This window comes from Natator depressus, chromosome 24, assembly GCF_965152275.1.
Source record: "Natator depressus isolate rNatDep1 chromosome 24, rNatDep2.hap1, whole genome shotgun sequence".
NCBI lineage: Eukaryota > Metazoa > Chordata > Testudines > Cheloniidae > Natator > Natator depressus.
In genome coordinates this window covers 10,888,271-10,901,236 of record NC_134257.1, presented here as the reverse complement: position 1 = coordinate 10,901,236, position 12,966 = coordinate 10,888,271, and the positions used below count along the sequence as shown (strand labels likewise).

General features: G+C 58.3%; 1 protein-coding gene across 2 annotated transcripts; it reads left to right on the top strand.

Annotated features, from left to right (window-relative positions):
* The first annotated feature begins 857 nt into the window (after nt 1-857).
* UFC1 (ubiquitin-fold modifier conjugating enzyme 1) lies at nt 858-6,411 on the top strand. Of its 2 annotated transcripts, XM_074938124.1 has the most exons (6): nt 858-1,011; nt 2,047-2,114; nt 4,495-4,558; nt 5,250-5,326; nt 5,897-5,987; nt 6,069-6,411. In XM_074938124.1, the coding sequence occupies exons 1-6, from the start codon at nt 889-891 to the stop codon at nt 6,138-6,140; spliced, it is 495 nt and encodes a 164-aa protein (XP_074794225.1). In that variant the 5' UTR covers nt 858-888; the 3' UTR covers nt 6,141-6,411. The 2 variants fall into 2 exon arrangements, with proteins under 2 accessions (XP_074794225.1, XP_074794226.1); XM_074938125.1 differs by lacking the exons at nt 5,897-5,987; nt 6,069-6,411 and adding an exon at nt 5,457-5,879.
* The last annotated feature ends 6,555 nt before the right edge of the window (nt 6,412-12,966 follow it).

Sequence of the window (12,966 nt, the reverse complement as noted above, 5' to 3'; positions counted from 1 at the left end):
ACCGGCTCCAGGACCAACTCCTGGGGCACTCTGCTTGATACCGGCTGCCAACTAGACATGGAGCCATTGATCACTACCCATTGAGCCCGACAATCTAGCCAACTTTCTATCCACCTTATCGTCCATTCATCCAGCCCATACTTCTTTAACTTGCTGGCAAGAACACTGTGGGAGACCACATCAAAAGCTTTGGTAAAGTCAAGATAGATCACATCCACTGCTTTCCCCTTATCGACAGAGCCCGTTATCCCATCGTAGACGGCAATCAGGTTGGTCAGGCATGACTTGCCCTTGCTGAATCCATGCTGACTGTTCCTGATCACCTTCCGCTCCTCCAAGTGCTTCAGAATGGATTCCTTGAGGCCCTGCTCCCTGATTTTGTTTTGCTATGGATGAGGATGAAATGGACACGTCTGGCGACGCGTTTGGGCGGCTATCTGAGGGCTACCCATTGCTGTGAGGCAGGCAGCGATGCTGTCATCGAGAGTGAATTTAATAAAACTCCAGTTTTAAAGCGGTTCCCGGTCTGGGAGCGTAACGGGGCAGACAGCGGCAGCGGGCGGGCGAAGCTGCAGAGCCCGGCGCGGGGCGATCGGGGCAGCCTGGAGCTGGGCGGGGCGCGCCTGCCCAGCACACCAGAGGGGCGGGGCAGCATCGGGGGAGCGATGGGGCTCGCGCTGGTTTCCTGGCAATGACGAGTTGCTGCAGGCCGCCGCCAGCGCTGGGCATTGAGGGGGCGGGGCGCGGCTGGGTCCCGGCGAGCTCAGCACGGATTGGTCAGGGCTTCCGCAGCCCCGCCCCCTCCAGCGCTGCCATCAACAAACATGGCACCTCTGCCCAGCCCGAGCCTTGTTGTGACACCACTTCCGGTCCTCCCCCCCAGTAAAGATGGCGGACGAGGCGACCCGGCGCGTTGTGGCGGAGCTGCCGCTGCTGAGGACGAACGCGGGGCCCCGAGACCGGGAGCTGTGGGTGCAGCGGCTGAAGGAGGAATACCAGGCGCTCATCAAGGTCTGGCTCTTCCGCTTCCGGGAAGGGTGTCACCGGCAAAGGGGCCGGTCGGAAACCGCTTCCTGTCAGCGCTCTGCCCCCGGGGTCTCTGGTTGGGGGAACGGGCCGCCCCTTCCCGTGGGGCCACCCGGTGTCCGGGCTAGGAGCCCTCACTGTGGGGAGCACGCGCCCCTCTCGTGCTGACGTGGCCCTTCCCAGACGGTGGCCAGAGAGAGTCACACTCAAATGTGCCCCCCCATCTCTCTACAGGGGACATGGGCTGCCTCTCTTCCTCCCCCCGGGGCTGCCCCTCCCTCATCTCTGCAGAGGACCTGTGGTTGCCCCCTCCACCCCATCTCTGTAGAGGACCTGTGGTTGCCCCCCATGTCTCTGGTTTATTAGCCAGGCCCCAGTGAGATTCCCTGTGCTCCATGGGGTGCAGACTCTGACCCACTCCTAAGGCATCTGGGGGCTGTAGTGGTCCCACAGTGCAGGGATCTGTGGGGGGAGCATAGCTGGCTCTCGGGCCCAGAGTGAAGCACATCCCCTGGAGGGATATTGGGGTGCCACAGGGCACCTACCTTGCTCTAAACTCTCCAGTTAGTGTAGCTCAAAGGACAGGACACCTGGAAACCAGCAACGTTTTCCCCCTGTGGTGCCTGGCCAGGCCTGTGTACTAAGGGCATCTCATGGGCAGTAACTGTACCCAGGAATCCTACAGTCTGCCCCATGTCCAGTACCTCAGGGCTTGACAGAGTCTGCTTTTGGTGGCTCTGTGTGATGCTAGTGCCAGTCTCATGTTGCTGGCTGCAGGACTTTTACAGTTGGTGTTCACCACAGCAGCAGCAGACCTTTCTGCCTCGCAAGGAACATGGCTACACAGTAAACATGTCCAGAGAGATCTCCATTATCTACATAGATTTTGGGAACAGGAATTTTGGTTTCTGTGCAAGCTTCTGAGGGATTGGGAGGCTAGTCACAAACTGCATGGTATGGGGGTTCTGATTTCATGGGGTTGCCTGTACCCACTCACTGCCTTAGTCTTTCCCTTCCCAGTATGTGGAAAACAACAAGAACGCTGACAACGACTGGTTCAGGTTGGAGTCTAACAAGGAAGGGACGAGGTAGGCATGGATAGGTTGTAGGGCGTGTTTGTGGTTGCCATGGCTCCAGGCCCTCCCGTCTCTCTGATGGGCTTCCTCTGCTATAGCCCCTCTCTAGGCTTTGTGTAATTGTGAGCATATCAAGTCCCAGTCCTGTGGGAGCCCTTGTGTCTGCACTGGGAGTTGTTGTGGCCCTTCACTGAAAAAGGAGCAGGGGGCTGAGTCTCTGGCAAACAGGTCTTGCCTTCTGATAGTTGCTGGACTGGAGTTAGAGGCATGAACAAGAAAAGGAATTCTGAACAGTCCTTTCTCACCCCAGTGTCACATCCTTCCTATCCTAATCCTGCTAGTGCTCTGGTTGGCCAGAGACCCCTCTGGGGTTGAGGGGATCTGAATGTCCACTGTGCAAAGCATGCAGAGACCTGCCACTACCCCAGCTTTCCCTCCATCCACAAGGAGCATGAAGGCCACAAGTCCCTTTTGCAGCTCTCCCAGGTTGTGCCCTAATCTATTATACTTTATTCCACCAAAAAATAATTTCAGTCCCCTTGGCCCCTGGAGGCCATTTATCATCCCTACATAATAAATATGAACATGTTCCCATTACAGAGAACACAAGGTGATTAGTGATCCAATCTGCACTGTGTTTCCTGTGGCAGGAGGCACTGAAATGCCACCTGTCCCTGGGCTGTGTGGCACCTCGCCAGGAGCTCAAGGGCCACCCCCAATGTGTATACAAGGGAACAGGCTGCAGCTGCCCTCTTCAGCAGCAGGGAGATGTGGCCTTTGGAAGCTAGGGACCTGCAGGCAATGTGGCTTGACTGCATGGGTCAGGATGGAGCACTGCATGCTGGGAGCTGTAGTCTCCATTTGGCTGCATCCACTACAAGAGTGTTGGGGGTCAAGCAGTTGGGGTTGGTACTGCCCAGCGGGAGGGAGTACAGTGCAGCTGGGTGCCCCACATGTCCATGGGCTGCCAGTCGTAGCTTGTCCGTCTGCTCCTCTTGGAGTTGTGACCTAGTGCCAGGTGAGCTAATGACTCCCTATGCCGCCCCCGCATTCCACCCAGGGCTCCTCAGGGGCTAGGATAGACATCAGTCCCCTATGTGCCACTCTGCCATTCTCTTACTGGGGCTCGGCTTCGGCCCAGCTGTTAGTGACGCTGCAGAGAGACGCCTGCCCCGTGCTCTCACTACCAGCCGCCAACCCCGGGGCTGTGAACGGACCCCCGCTTGCCTGCCTGCCTCCCGTGGTGCTGCCACGTCCCAGGCTTTGTCAACGTCAGAGAAGCCTTGGCCTGCAGTGTTGCTCTGTTGGCTTCGGTGCCCCATGTGCCCACACACGAAGGGACTCATTAGTTTGATGGGATGGAGCCTGGATCAACTGAGTGCCATCAAGAACGGGGCCAGGCTGCAGCAGCGATGCAGAGAGCTCCCTCACCATCCAGCTAGTTAGCTCCGCCTCTGCCACCTTCAACTCCTGGAAACCCTGCCTGGGAGCCCTCATTGTGGATTAAGGTCCAGCAGGGCCTCCCCCAAGTGTCTTAGTTGCTCTTTATGTCTCAGGTACATCACAGCATAGCAGCAGTTTTGTAGAACCCCTTTTCTGCCCCCAGGCTCAGCCTTTGTACTACTTGCTTTCTTCCCAGAGCTATCCAGCTGGTGAGCTAATTACCTCCTCAGCTTCCCAGGCTCCCTGCAGGTGCAAGTGGTCCATTCTGCTCTTCCAAACCCACACTACCTAACTCCCTCCTACGCTAACTCCACCTGGGTCTTGTAAGGGGCCAGGGTGCTGGCTTCCAAAGGGCTTGGTTTATAGCTGCTAACCCCCAAGAGTGGATCAGGGGTCTGTTCCCCCGGTACAGATGGGGAAGCTACGTGCGGCCGCTCACATAGCAAATCTCTGGCAGAGCCAGGAATAAAACCCAGGAGTCCTGGCTCCCAGTCTCTGTAACTAGTGGCCGCACTCCTTCCCTTCCAACTGCACATGGGGCCTGTTCCCATGAGAGCAGGTGGAGTTGGTGGGTGCCAGCCCACGATGGTGCTGGCAGGCGTCATAGATGCTAAGGCCAGACAGGACCATGATGACCATGTCATCTGAACTCCTGCAAAGCATGGCCATGAGACTTCCCGGAATTCATTCCTGTTTGAGCCAGAGCAGAGCTTTTAGCAAAACATCCCGTCTTGAGTCTGACATGGCCAGTGATTGAGAATCCCTCACTACCTTGGTTCCAACAGTTAAACTTCAGCTTCCAGCCACTGGGTCTAGTTAGACCTTTGTCTGCTGCACTGAAGAGCCTTCACTTGTCAGATTTCTGTTCCCCATGTCACCTCTTACGCGCCTCTGTCAAGCTGAACAGACGGAGCTCCCTGCCCCTCCTTCCCATCTCTCTCTCTCGCAGGTGGTTCGGGAAGTGCTGGTACATCCATGACCTGCTCAAGTACGAGTTTGCCCTCGAGTTCGACGTGAGTGTCCCTGGGGCAGGGGCGTCTGAGGGAAGAGGGCCCCCCTGCCCTGCTCCGAGGCTGGGGAAGGGAGGGGTTTCTCGTCCACTCCCTGCGGCACCAGAGGGAGCAGGTGGGAGCTGGCCCTGGCTAGGTTCACAGCATCACTGTCCCCCTGGGCCACAGGCACCAGGGGCTGAGGAAGGGAACACACCAAGAATGCTAACCGGGAAGGGGCAGAGAATTGCCCACCACGCAGGGCGAGAGCGAGCAGGAAGTGCTATGGGACTTGGCTAGTGCAGCCCAGCCCCTGAGCGAGCCGGGAGCTGAGAGCAGGGAGCCCTTTACACAGAGCTTTGCAATGGGATGCGCCACGAATCAGGCCAATGGGATTGTGTCAGGGAACTTTGTGTAACGTGGGGCTAGCAAAGGGCTCTGCCTCAATGGGGCCCTGCCCCATCCTGCCCCTCCCAAACTAGGACATCCCCCTCCCGCCTACCCACGAGCTTCCACTTCAGCATCTGGAATGCAAACTCACTGGGGAGCTCACAAGGGGCCTAGGCTCAGTGCTCCCAGCTGTGGCTGAGCAGAGAGAGCTCAGCAGCTGGGAACTCAGGGTACGCATACTGCTCTCTGTTCACAGGGGCGGGTGGGGCGGGTGGAGGGGGCTGGCATGACCATGGGCACACTGAGCGGGTTTTTGTGTTTGCAGATTCCTGTCACATACCCTTCCACCGCCCCTGAAATCGCCATTCCAGAGCTGGATGGGAAAACCGCCAAGATGTACAGGTCAGGCAGCCCTGGCCCGCTTCCACCTCCACTCTCTGCGGGCCCTAGGGACCAGAGCTTCTGGCTCAGATCCTAGGCTTTGGTTGGGTCTGTCTTTATATCGCTTCTTCCATCTCACTGACGTGTATAGGCTATGGGAGGAGTCTCAGCTGTTGGTAGATGCAGCCGCTTCTGGGGTGGAACATGGCAGATGTTGCTCAAAGCACAGGAAAGCAGCCCCTTGATGCAGGACAGGAAGTGGAGGAGATGCCATGTCTGAGTGGAACCCCGGGCGTCCTGGTGAGGCGGAGGAAGCTTCCCTGTGTCGGGATGGGGCCAGGCTTATGAGAGCTGCAGCTCCTTTCTGGGGTTGAGTGGGCTTGACACCCCTATGGCAGTGTCTCCTGTGGTCCCACAATGCCAGGCTCTGGGCTCTGTCTCCCCTCTATGTCTCCCGTGGTCCCACGGGGCCAGGTTCTGTCTCCCCTCCGCGTCTCCCGTGGTCCCACGGGGCCAGGCTCCGGGCTCTGTCTCCCCTCAGTGCCTCCCGTGGCCAGGGCTTCTCCCTCACATCTCTTTTGTCTCTTGCAGGGGAGGGAAGATCTGCCTGACTGACCACTTCAAGCCCCTGTGGGCCAGGAACGTGCCCAAGTTTGGGCTGGCCCATCTCATGGCCCTGGGGGTGCGTTTCCATCAGTGGGGGGGATGGGGGGAGTCTGTGTCTGAGCTACACTCACGTCCCCCTGTGCTCTTTGCCTTGCAGCTGGGACCATGGCTGGCAGTGGAGATCCCGGACCTGATTGCCAAGGGGCTCATCGAGCACAAGGAGAAGTGAGGGGTCCAGGCTGGTGGAGGCCTGCATGGTGGCTCCAGATGCTCCGGCGCTCAGACCTTGTCCTTCCATGCAGACACAGCAGCCAGCTGGCCCCGTGGCCCTGCCCTCAGTGCAGGGCACTGCACGCACTGTGCTGGGGACTCACGATTCCTGTCTGCTCCTATTCCATGTAACCCCTGCCCAGTTCCTGTAAGGGGGAGCTGCCCAATCTCCCCCCAAACATCCCCCAATAAAAACTGTAGCCTGACTAAGGCGTGCCTGGCTGTTGCCATGCCTGGGGGCTCTTGCCAGGGGTTTGCATCCTGCTGAGGTAGCGTGCTTTAGCCAGCTCCACTGAGTCCCTGCTGCTGCTGCACCAGCTGCAACATCCTGATGCTTCCTGGTCCCTCCTGCTTAAAGAGATGGCTTGTAACTGAACCGGTTTCCAATTCACCATACTGGTGAGTGGAGGGCTGTGCTAGCCAGGCCTGCAGTGTCGCCCCCAGCAATGCATAGCCCAACTGGCCCCTGCGTGTGAGACTCCATCCAGTTCTTCTAAAGGACTTCCTAACTCGGCCCCCCTGGGTGTACGAGCTCCCCTCCCCGGCTGTGCCACCCTGGGCCTCTCCTATGCAAGGGTGGGAGCCCTCAGTAACTTCAGCAGGAGGCTATTGGGCACCAATTGCCACATGAAGGCAGCTTCTGCACCGATCTGCGGGGGGGCATGGGGACGTGGCCCTAGGTGAGAGGAGGCAGCCTGTGACCCAGACCATGGAATCCAGCGCCGGCCGTTCGCTCCCCTCCCCTTGCGGTTGCCTGGTCGTGTGGAGCATTGTTCAGTGGCAGCTTGTGTGGGCAGCGGCATCAACGGGATGAGAATTCGGGCCGCTTGCTGCTGCAGTATGACTCCCAGCACTGGGCACCCCCCCAGCAGAGACCCGGCCAGAGCTCCCTCGCTTCTTAACATGTCACTGGGCCATCTAGCTTTTACCTGTACAGAATCGCACAAGGGGGTGTCAGCTGGGGGCTAGATCAATGGTTTGTGCAGCACCTAGCATGGGGATTAGGGGAGGGAGCGGTCCATGGCTGAGGGGCCTAGGTGCTACCGTAATACACCTAATAAATAATGTATAGCACCTGGCACAGTGAGGCCCTGGTCCATGCCTGGGGTTCCTCAGTGCTACCGTAATACACCTGCATACACACATAAGAACAGCCGTACTGGGTCAGCCCAATGGTCCATCTAGCCCAGTATCCTGTCTTCTGACCGTGGCCAGTGCTAGATGCTTCTGAGGGAACAAACAGATCAAGACAATTTCAAGTGACCATCTCCTGTCGTCCAGTGCCAGCTTCTGACAGTTGGAGGTTTAGGGGCACCTGTAGCACGGAGTTGCATCTCTGATCATGGCTAATAGCCATTGAATGATCTATCCTCTATGAACCGATCTAATTCTCTTTTGAACCCAGTTATGCTGTTGGCCTTCACAACATCCCATAGCAAGGAGTTCCACAGGTTGACTCTGCGTTGTGTGAAGAAGTACTTCTTTTTGTTTGTTTTAAACCTGCCTGTTAATTTCATTGGGTGTCCCATGGTTCTTGTGTTATTAGAAGAGGGTAAGTAACACTTTGTATTCAATTTTGCCACCCCAGGCATGATTTTATAGACCTCCATCGTATCCTCCTTCAGTCATCTTTCTTCCAAACTGGACACTCTCAGTCTTTTTAATCTCTCCTCCTGTGGAAGCTGTTCCATCCCCCGAATCATTTTTGTTGCGTTTCTCTGTACTTTTTCTAGTTCTAATGCATCTTTTATGAGATGAGGTGATCAGAACTGCATGCAGTATTCCAGGTGTGGGCGTACCATGGATTTATATAGAGGCAACATGATCTTTTCTGTCTTCTTATCTATCCCTTTCTTAATGATGCCCAACATTCAGTTCGCTTTTCTGACTGCTGCTGCACATCGAGCAGATGTTTTCAGAGAACTGTCCACAGTGACTCCAGGATTGTTCTTGAGTGGTAACTTCTAATTTAGACCCTATCGTTTTATATGTATAATTGCAGTGGTTCTCCAGCTTTTTTACTGGTTACCCTTTTCAAGTAGCAAGCCTCTGAATGTGACCTCCCTTATCAATTAAAAACACTTTTTCTATGTTTAACACCATTATAAATGCTGGATGCAAAGTGGGGTTTGGGGTGGAGGCTGACAGCTCGCGACCCCCCATGTAATAACCCTGAGGGATCCCAACCCCCAGTTTGAGAACCCCTATATAATTGGAATTAGTTTTTCCAATGCACATTACTTTGAATTTATCAACATTGAATTTCAGCTGCCATTTGGTTGCCCAGTCGCCCGGTTCTGTGAGATCCCTTTGTAGGTCTTGGCAGTCGGCTTTAGACTTAACTCTCTTGAGTCATTTTGTGTTGTTTGCAAATGTTGCCACCTCCCAGTTTACCTCTTTTTCTGGGTCATTAATGAATATGTTGAACAGCCCTGGTCCTCATGCAGATCCTTGGGGGACCCCAGTATTCACCTCTCTTCATTGCGAAAACTGACCATTTATTCCTACTCTTTGTTTCCTGTCTTTTAACCAGTTACTGATCCATGGGAGGACCTTCCCTCTTATCCCATGACTGCTTACTTTGCATAAGAGCCTTTGGTGAGGGAACTTGTCAAAGGCTTCCTGAAAATCCAAGTACACTGTATCCCCTGGATCATCCTTGTCTCCCTGCTCGTTGACACCCTCAAAGCATTCTAACACTGTAGATTGGTGAGGCACGATTGTCCTTTACAAAAGCCATGTTGACTCTTCCCCAACAGATTGTGTTCATGTGTGTGTCTGATGATTCTGTTCTTTCTGTAGTTTCTACCAGTTTGCCTGGTACTGAAGTTAGGCTTGTAGGCAGTGCTGAGCTGGAGCCAGTTCGCACCAGTTCGCCCGAACCAGTTGTTAAATTTTGAAGCAGTTTTAGAACAGGTTGTTAACCCGCTTCCCTGCAGGGGGCGCTGAGGCTTTGATGGGCTCCAGCCGGGAAGTGATGTAATTCCTCCTCTGGCCGCTGGGGGCGCTGCGCTGCGGGAGCCATGTGGGCTGCCACCGGGCCCTGGCCACGAGCCCTGTTGCTGCTGCTCCCCCGACCCCTGGCCCTGGGGCTCCCGATGCTGCCTGGTGGGTCCCCGGCTGCTCTGCTGGGCCTGGGCTGTGTCCTGCTGCTCGGGCTGCTCCGAGCTGCTCTCCCCGTGAGCACCCACCACCCTGCCCACAGCCAGCCCTTGCCCTGCCCGCAGCCAGCCCCCCGCCGCACCCCCTGCCCTGCCCACAGCCAGCCCTGCACCCCCTGCCCGCAGCCAGCCCTGCATCCCCTGCCCTGCCCGCAGCCAGCCCTGTACCCCCTGCCCTGCCTGCAGCCAGCCCCCTGTCGCACCCCCTGCCCTGCCCGCAGCCAGCCCCTCACCCCCTGCCCGCAGCCAGCCAGCGCCCCGCCGCCCCCCCTGCCCTGCCTCCAGCCACCCCCGCACCCCTTGCCTGCAGCCAGCCCCTGCCTCCAGCCACCCCTGCACCCCGGCTGCAGCCACCCCTGCCGCACCCCCTGCCCACAGCCAGCCCCTGCCTCCAGCCACCCCCTGCCGCACCCACTGCCCTGCCCATAGCAAGCCCCTGCCTCCAGCCACCTCCGCACCCCCTGCCTGCAGCCAGCCCCTGCCGCACCCCCTGCCCGCAGCCAGCCCCTGCCTTCAGCCACCCCCGCACCCCTGCCTGGAGCCAGCCCCTGCCTTCAGCCACAGAAAATACAGACGTATGGTAACCCTACTGGTACAAAAAATACATACTGGGGCACAGCCCTTAACCCAGAATTTTGTATTGGGAACCGGTTGTTAAGATTTTGGCAGCTCATCACTGCTTATAGGCTTGTGATTGCCATCTGGTCCTGGTGACTGTTTAATTTATCTACCGAACAAATAATAATACACAGTGCCTGGCACGGGCTGGGGCTCCTAGGAGTTACTGTAATACCCCTAATAATCCTGGCTGCTAGCCAAGGCTGTAGAGCAGACTCATTTTCTCTCTCTCTCTAAGTGGTCTTGGAGCCACTGGATGGGACAGAGCACCACACCCAGGAGGTGTGTGGTTTACGGTAGCACCACACCGCCTGAGCTGCCGTACCAGCACAAACGCTGTGTGCGGAGCAGGCCGTCAGCTGCTTTGCAAACATCGTAATACCTCTAGCCTCTGTCAAAAGGAGGCCAATGGACGAGACAAGAAACTGAGCGAGAGAGGGGGATGATGTGATGATGTCACTGGACGTGATGTCACCAGAATCAATGACATCCCGACTGCGATGTTACAACCTCACCCTTTCCCTCCTGGGGCCTGACCTAACCCTTTGTGCCCCGAGTGGGCGGCTCACCTTGCCTAGGGAGAGAGGTGATTACAGTTAGTGTGAGGCCCAGGACTGCAAAACCAATGGCTGGTAAGTAGCACCAGCCCTGAGGAGGGTAAAGAAACACGGGGGGAAGGGTGAGAAAATTAAAATAGAGAGAGAGAGAGAGAAATGTGTTTTAAATGATGTGCAAAGAAACATGGGGAGAAATGCCTGTTTGTAAACGGTAACAAATCTCTCTAGGGCGTGTTCCCTCATGAATAACTGGAGATGGGCCTGATCCAATCCTCTTGCTCTGAGGTCCTCTAGGGCAGTGGTCTCCAAAATGGGATGCGCGCAAGACCATCCATGGGGGTGTGCGGCAGGAGGAGCACCGCCAGTACGTCGGCAGCAGCGCTCCTGGACCTTTCATTCTTCGGCGGCAGGTCAGCTCTCCCCGCTCCGTCTTCGGCTGCACGCCGGCGGCCACTTGGCTCTCCCCGCTCCGTCTTCGGCTGCACGCCGGCGGCCGCTTGGCTCTCCCCGCTCCGTCTTCAGCTGCACGCCGGCGGCCGCTCGGCTCTCCCCGCTCCGTCTTCGGCCGCTCGGCTCTCCCCGCTCCGTCTTCAGCTGCACGCCGGTGGCCGCTCGGCTCTCCCCACTCCGTCTTCGGCAGCTCGGCTCTCCCCGCTCCGTCTTCGGCCGCTCGGCTCTCCTCGCTCCGTCTTCGGCCGCTCGGCTCTCCCCGCTCCGTCTTCGGCGGCATGCCGGCAGCAGCTTGGCTCTCCCCACTCCATCTTCAGCTACTCGGCTCTCCCCGCTCCGTCTTCGGCAGCTCGGCTCTCCCCGCTCGGTCTTCGGCTGCACGCCGGCGGCCGCTCGGCTCTCCCCGCTCCGTCTTCGGCAGCTCGGCTCTCCCCGCTCCGTCTTCGGCTGGACGCAGGCGGCCACTCGGCTCTCCCCGCTCCGTCTTCGGCTGCACGCCGGCGGCCACTTGGCTCTCCCCGCTCCGTCTTCGGCCGCTCGGCTCTCCCCGCTCCGTCTTCGGCGGCATGCCGGCAGCAGCTTGGCTCTCCCCACTCCATCTTCAGCCACTCGGCTCTCCCCGCTCCGTCTTCGGCAGCTCGGCTCTCCCCGCTCCGTCTTCGGCAGCTCGGCTCTCCCCTCTCTGTCTTCAGCCGCTCGGCTCTCCCCGCTCCGTCTTCGGCTGCTCTGCTCTCCCTGCTCCGTCTTCAGCTGCATGCTGGTGGCTGCTCGGCTCCCCCCGCTCCGTCTTCGGCTGCTCAGCTCTCCCCACTCCGTCTTCGGCGGCACGCCGGCAGCAGCTCGGCTCTCCCCGCTCCATCTTTGGCCAATCGGCTCTCCCCGCTCCGTCTTTGGCTGTACGCCGGTGACCGCTCGGCTTCCCCCTTCTTCATCTTTGGCAGCTCAGCTCTGCCCACTCCGTCTTCGGCAGCTCGGCTCCCCCGGCTCCGTCTTCCGCAGCTCGGCTCTTCCCGCTCCGTCTTCGGTAGCATGCTGGTGGCAGCTCGGCTCTCCCTGCTCCGTCTTTGGCTGCACACCGGCGGCAACACGGCTCTCCCTGCTCTGTCTTCGGCCGCATGCCGGCGGCCGCTCGGCTGTCCCCGCTCCATCTTCAGCTGCACACCGGCGGCCGCTCGGCTCTCCCCGCTCCGTCTTCGGCTGCACGCCGGCGGCCGCTCGGCTCTCCCCGCTCCGTCTTCGGCGGCACGCCGGCGGCCGCTCGGCTCTCCCCGCTCCGTCTTCGGTGGCACGCCGGCGGCCGCTCGGCTCTCCCCGCTCCGTCTTCGGCGGCACGCCGGCGGCCGCTCGGCTCTCCCCTCTCTGTCTTCAGCCGCTCGGCTCTCCCCGCTCCGTCTTCAGCTGCACGCCGGCAGTAGTTCTTTTTTTTTTTGCTTCCCCAGAGCTGGCTGTGGGGGTGCACAATTCAAAAAGTTTGGAGACCCCTGCTCCAGCGCGTCTCAAACTGTGGGTCGTGACTCTATTTTAATGGGGTCGCCAGGGCTGGTGTTAGACTTGCTGGGGCCAGGGGCCGGAGCCGAAACCTCACCACCTGGGGCTGGAGGTGAAGCCTGCGGGCTTTAGCCTGGGCGGTGGGGCTCAGGTTACAGGCCCCCTGTGTGGGGCTGAAGTCCTAGCGCTTTAGCCCCTCCCCCGCCTGAGGCTGGGGGGCTTGGGCAGGTTCAGGCTTCGGTCCCTCCTCCAGGGGTTGTGTAGTAATTTTTGTTCTCAGAAGGGGGTCGGGGTGCAATGAAGTTTGAGAACCCCTGTTCTAGAGTCTACCCTCCCTACCTAGAGAGGCATTTGGGGCATGGCCCTAGAATGGATAGAGAACTGCAGAGAAAACAATGAAAAAAGCGCCAGTGTACAAAGAGAGGGGAGGAAGCCTTAAAATACTTGCAAAGAGCCGGATAAAGGGAAAAGGGACAGGGGTAGCTCTAGGCATTACTAAAACCTCCCAGGA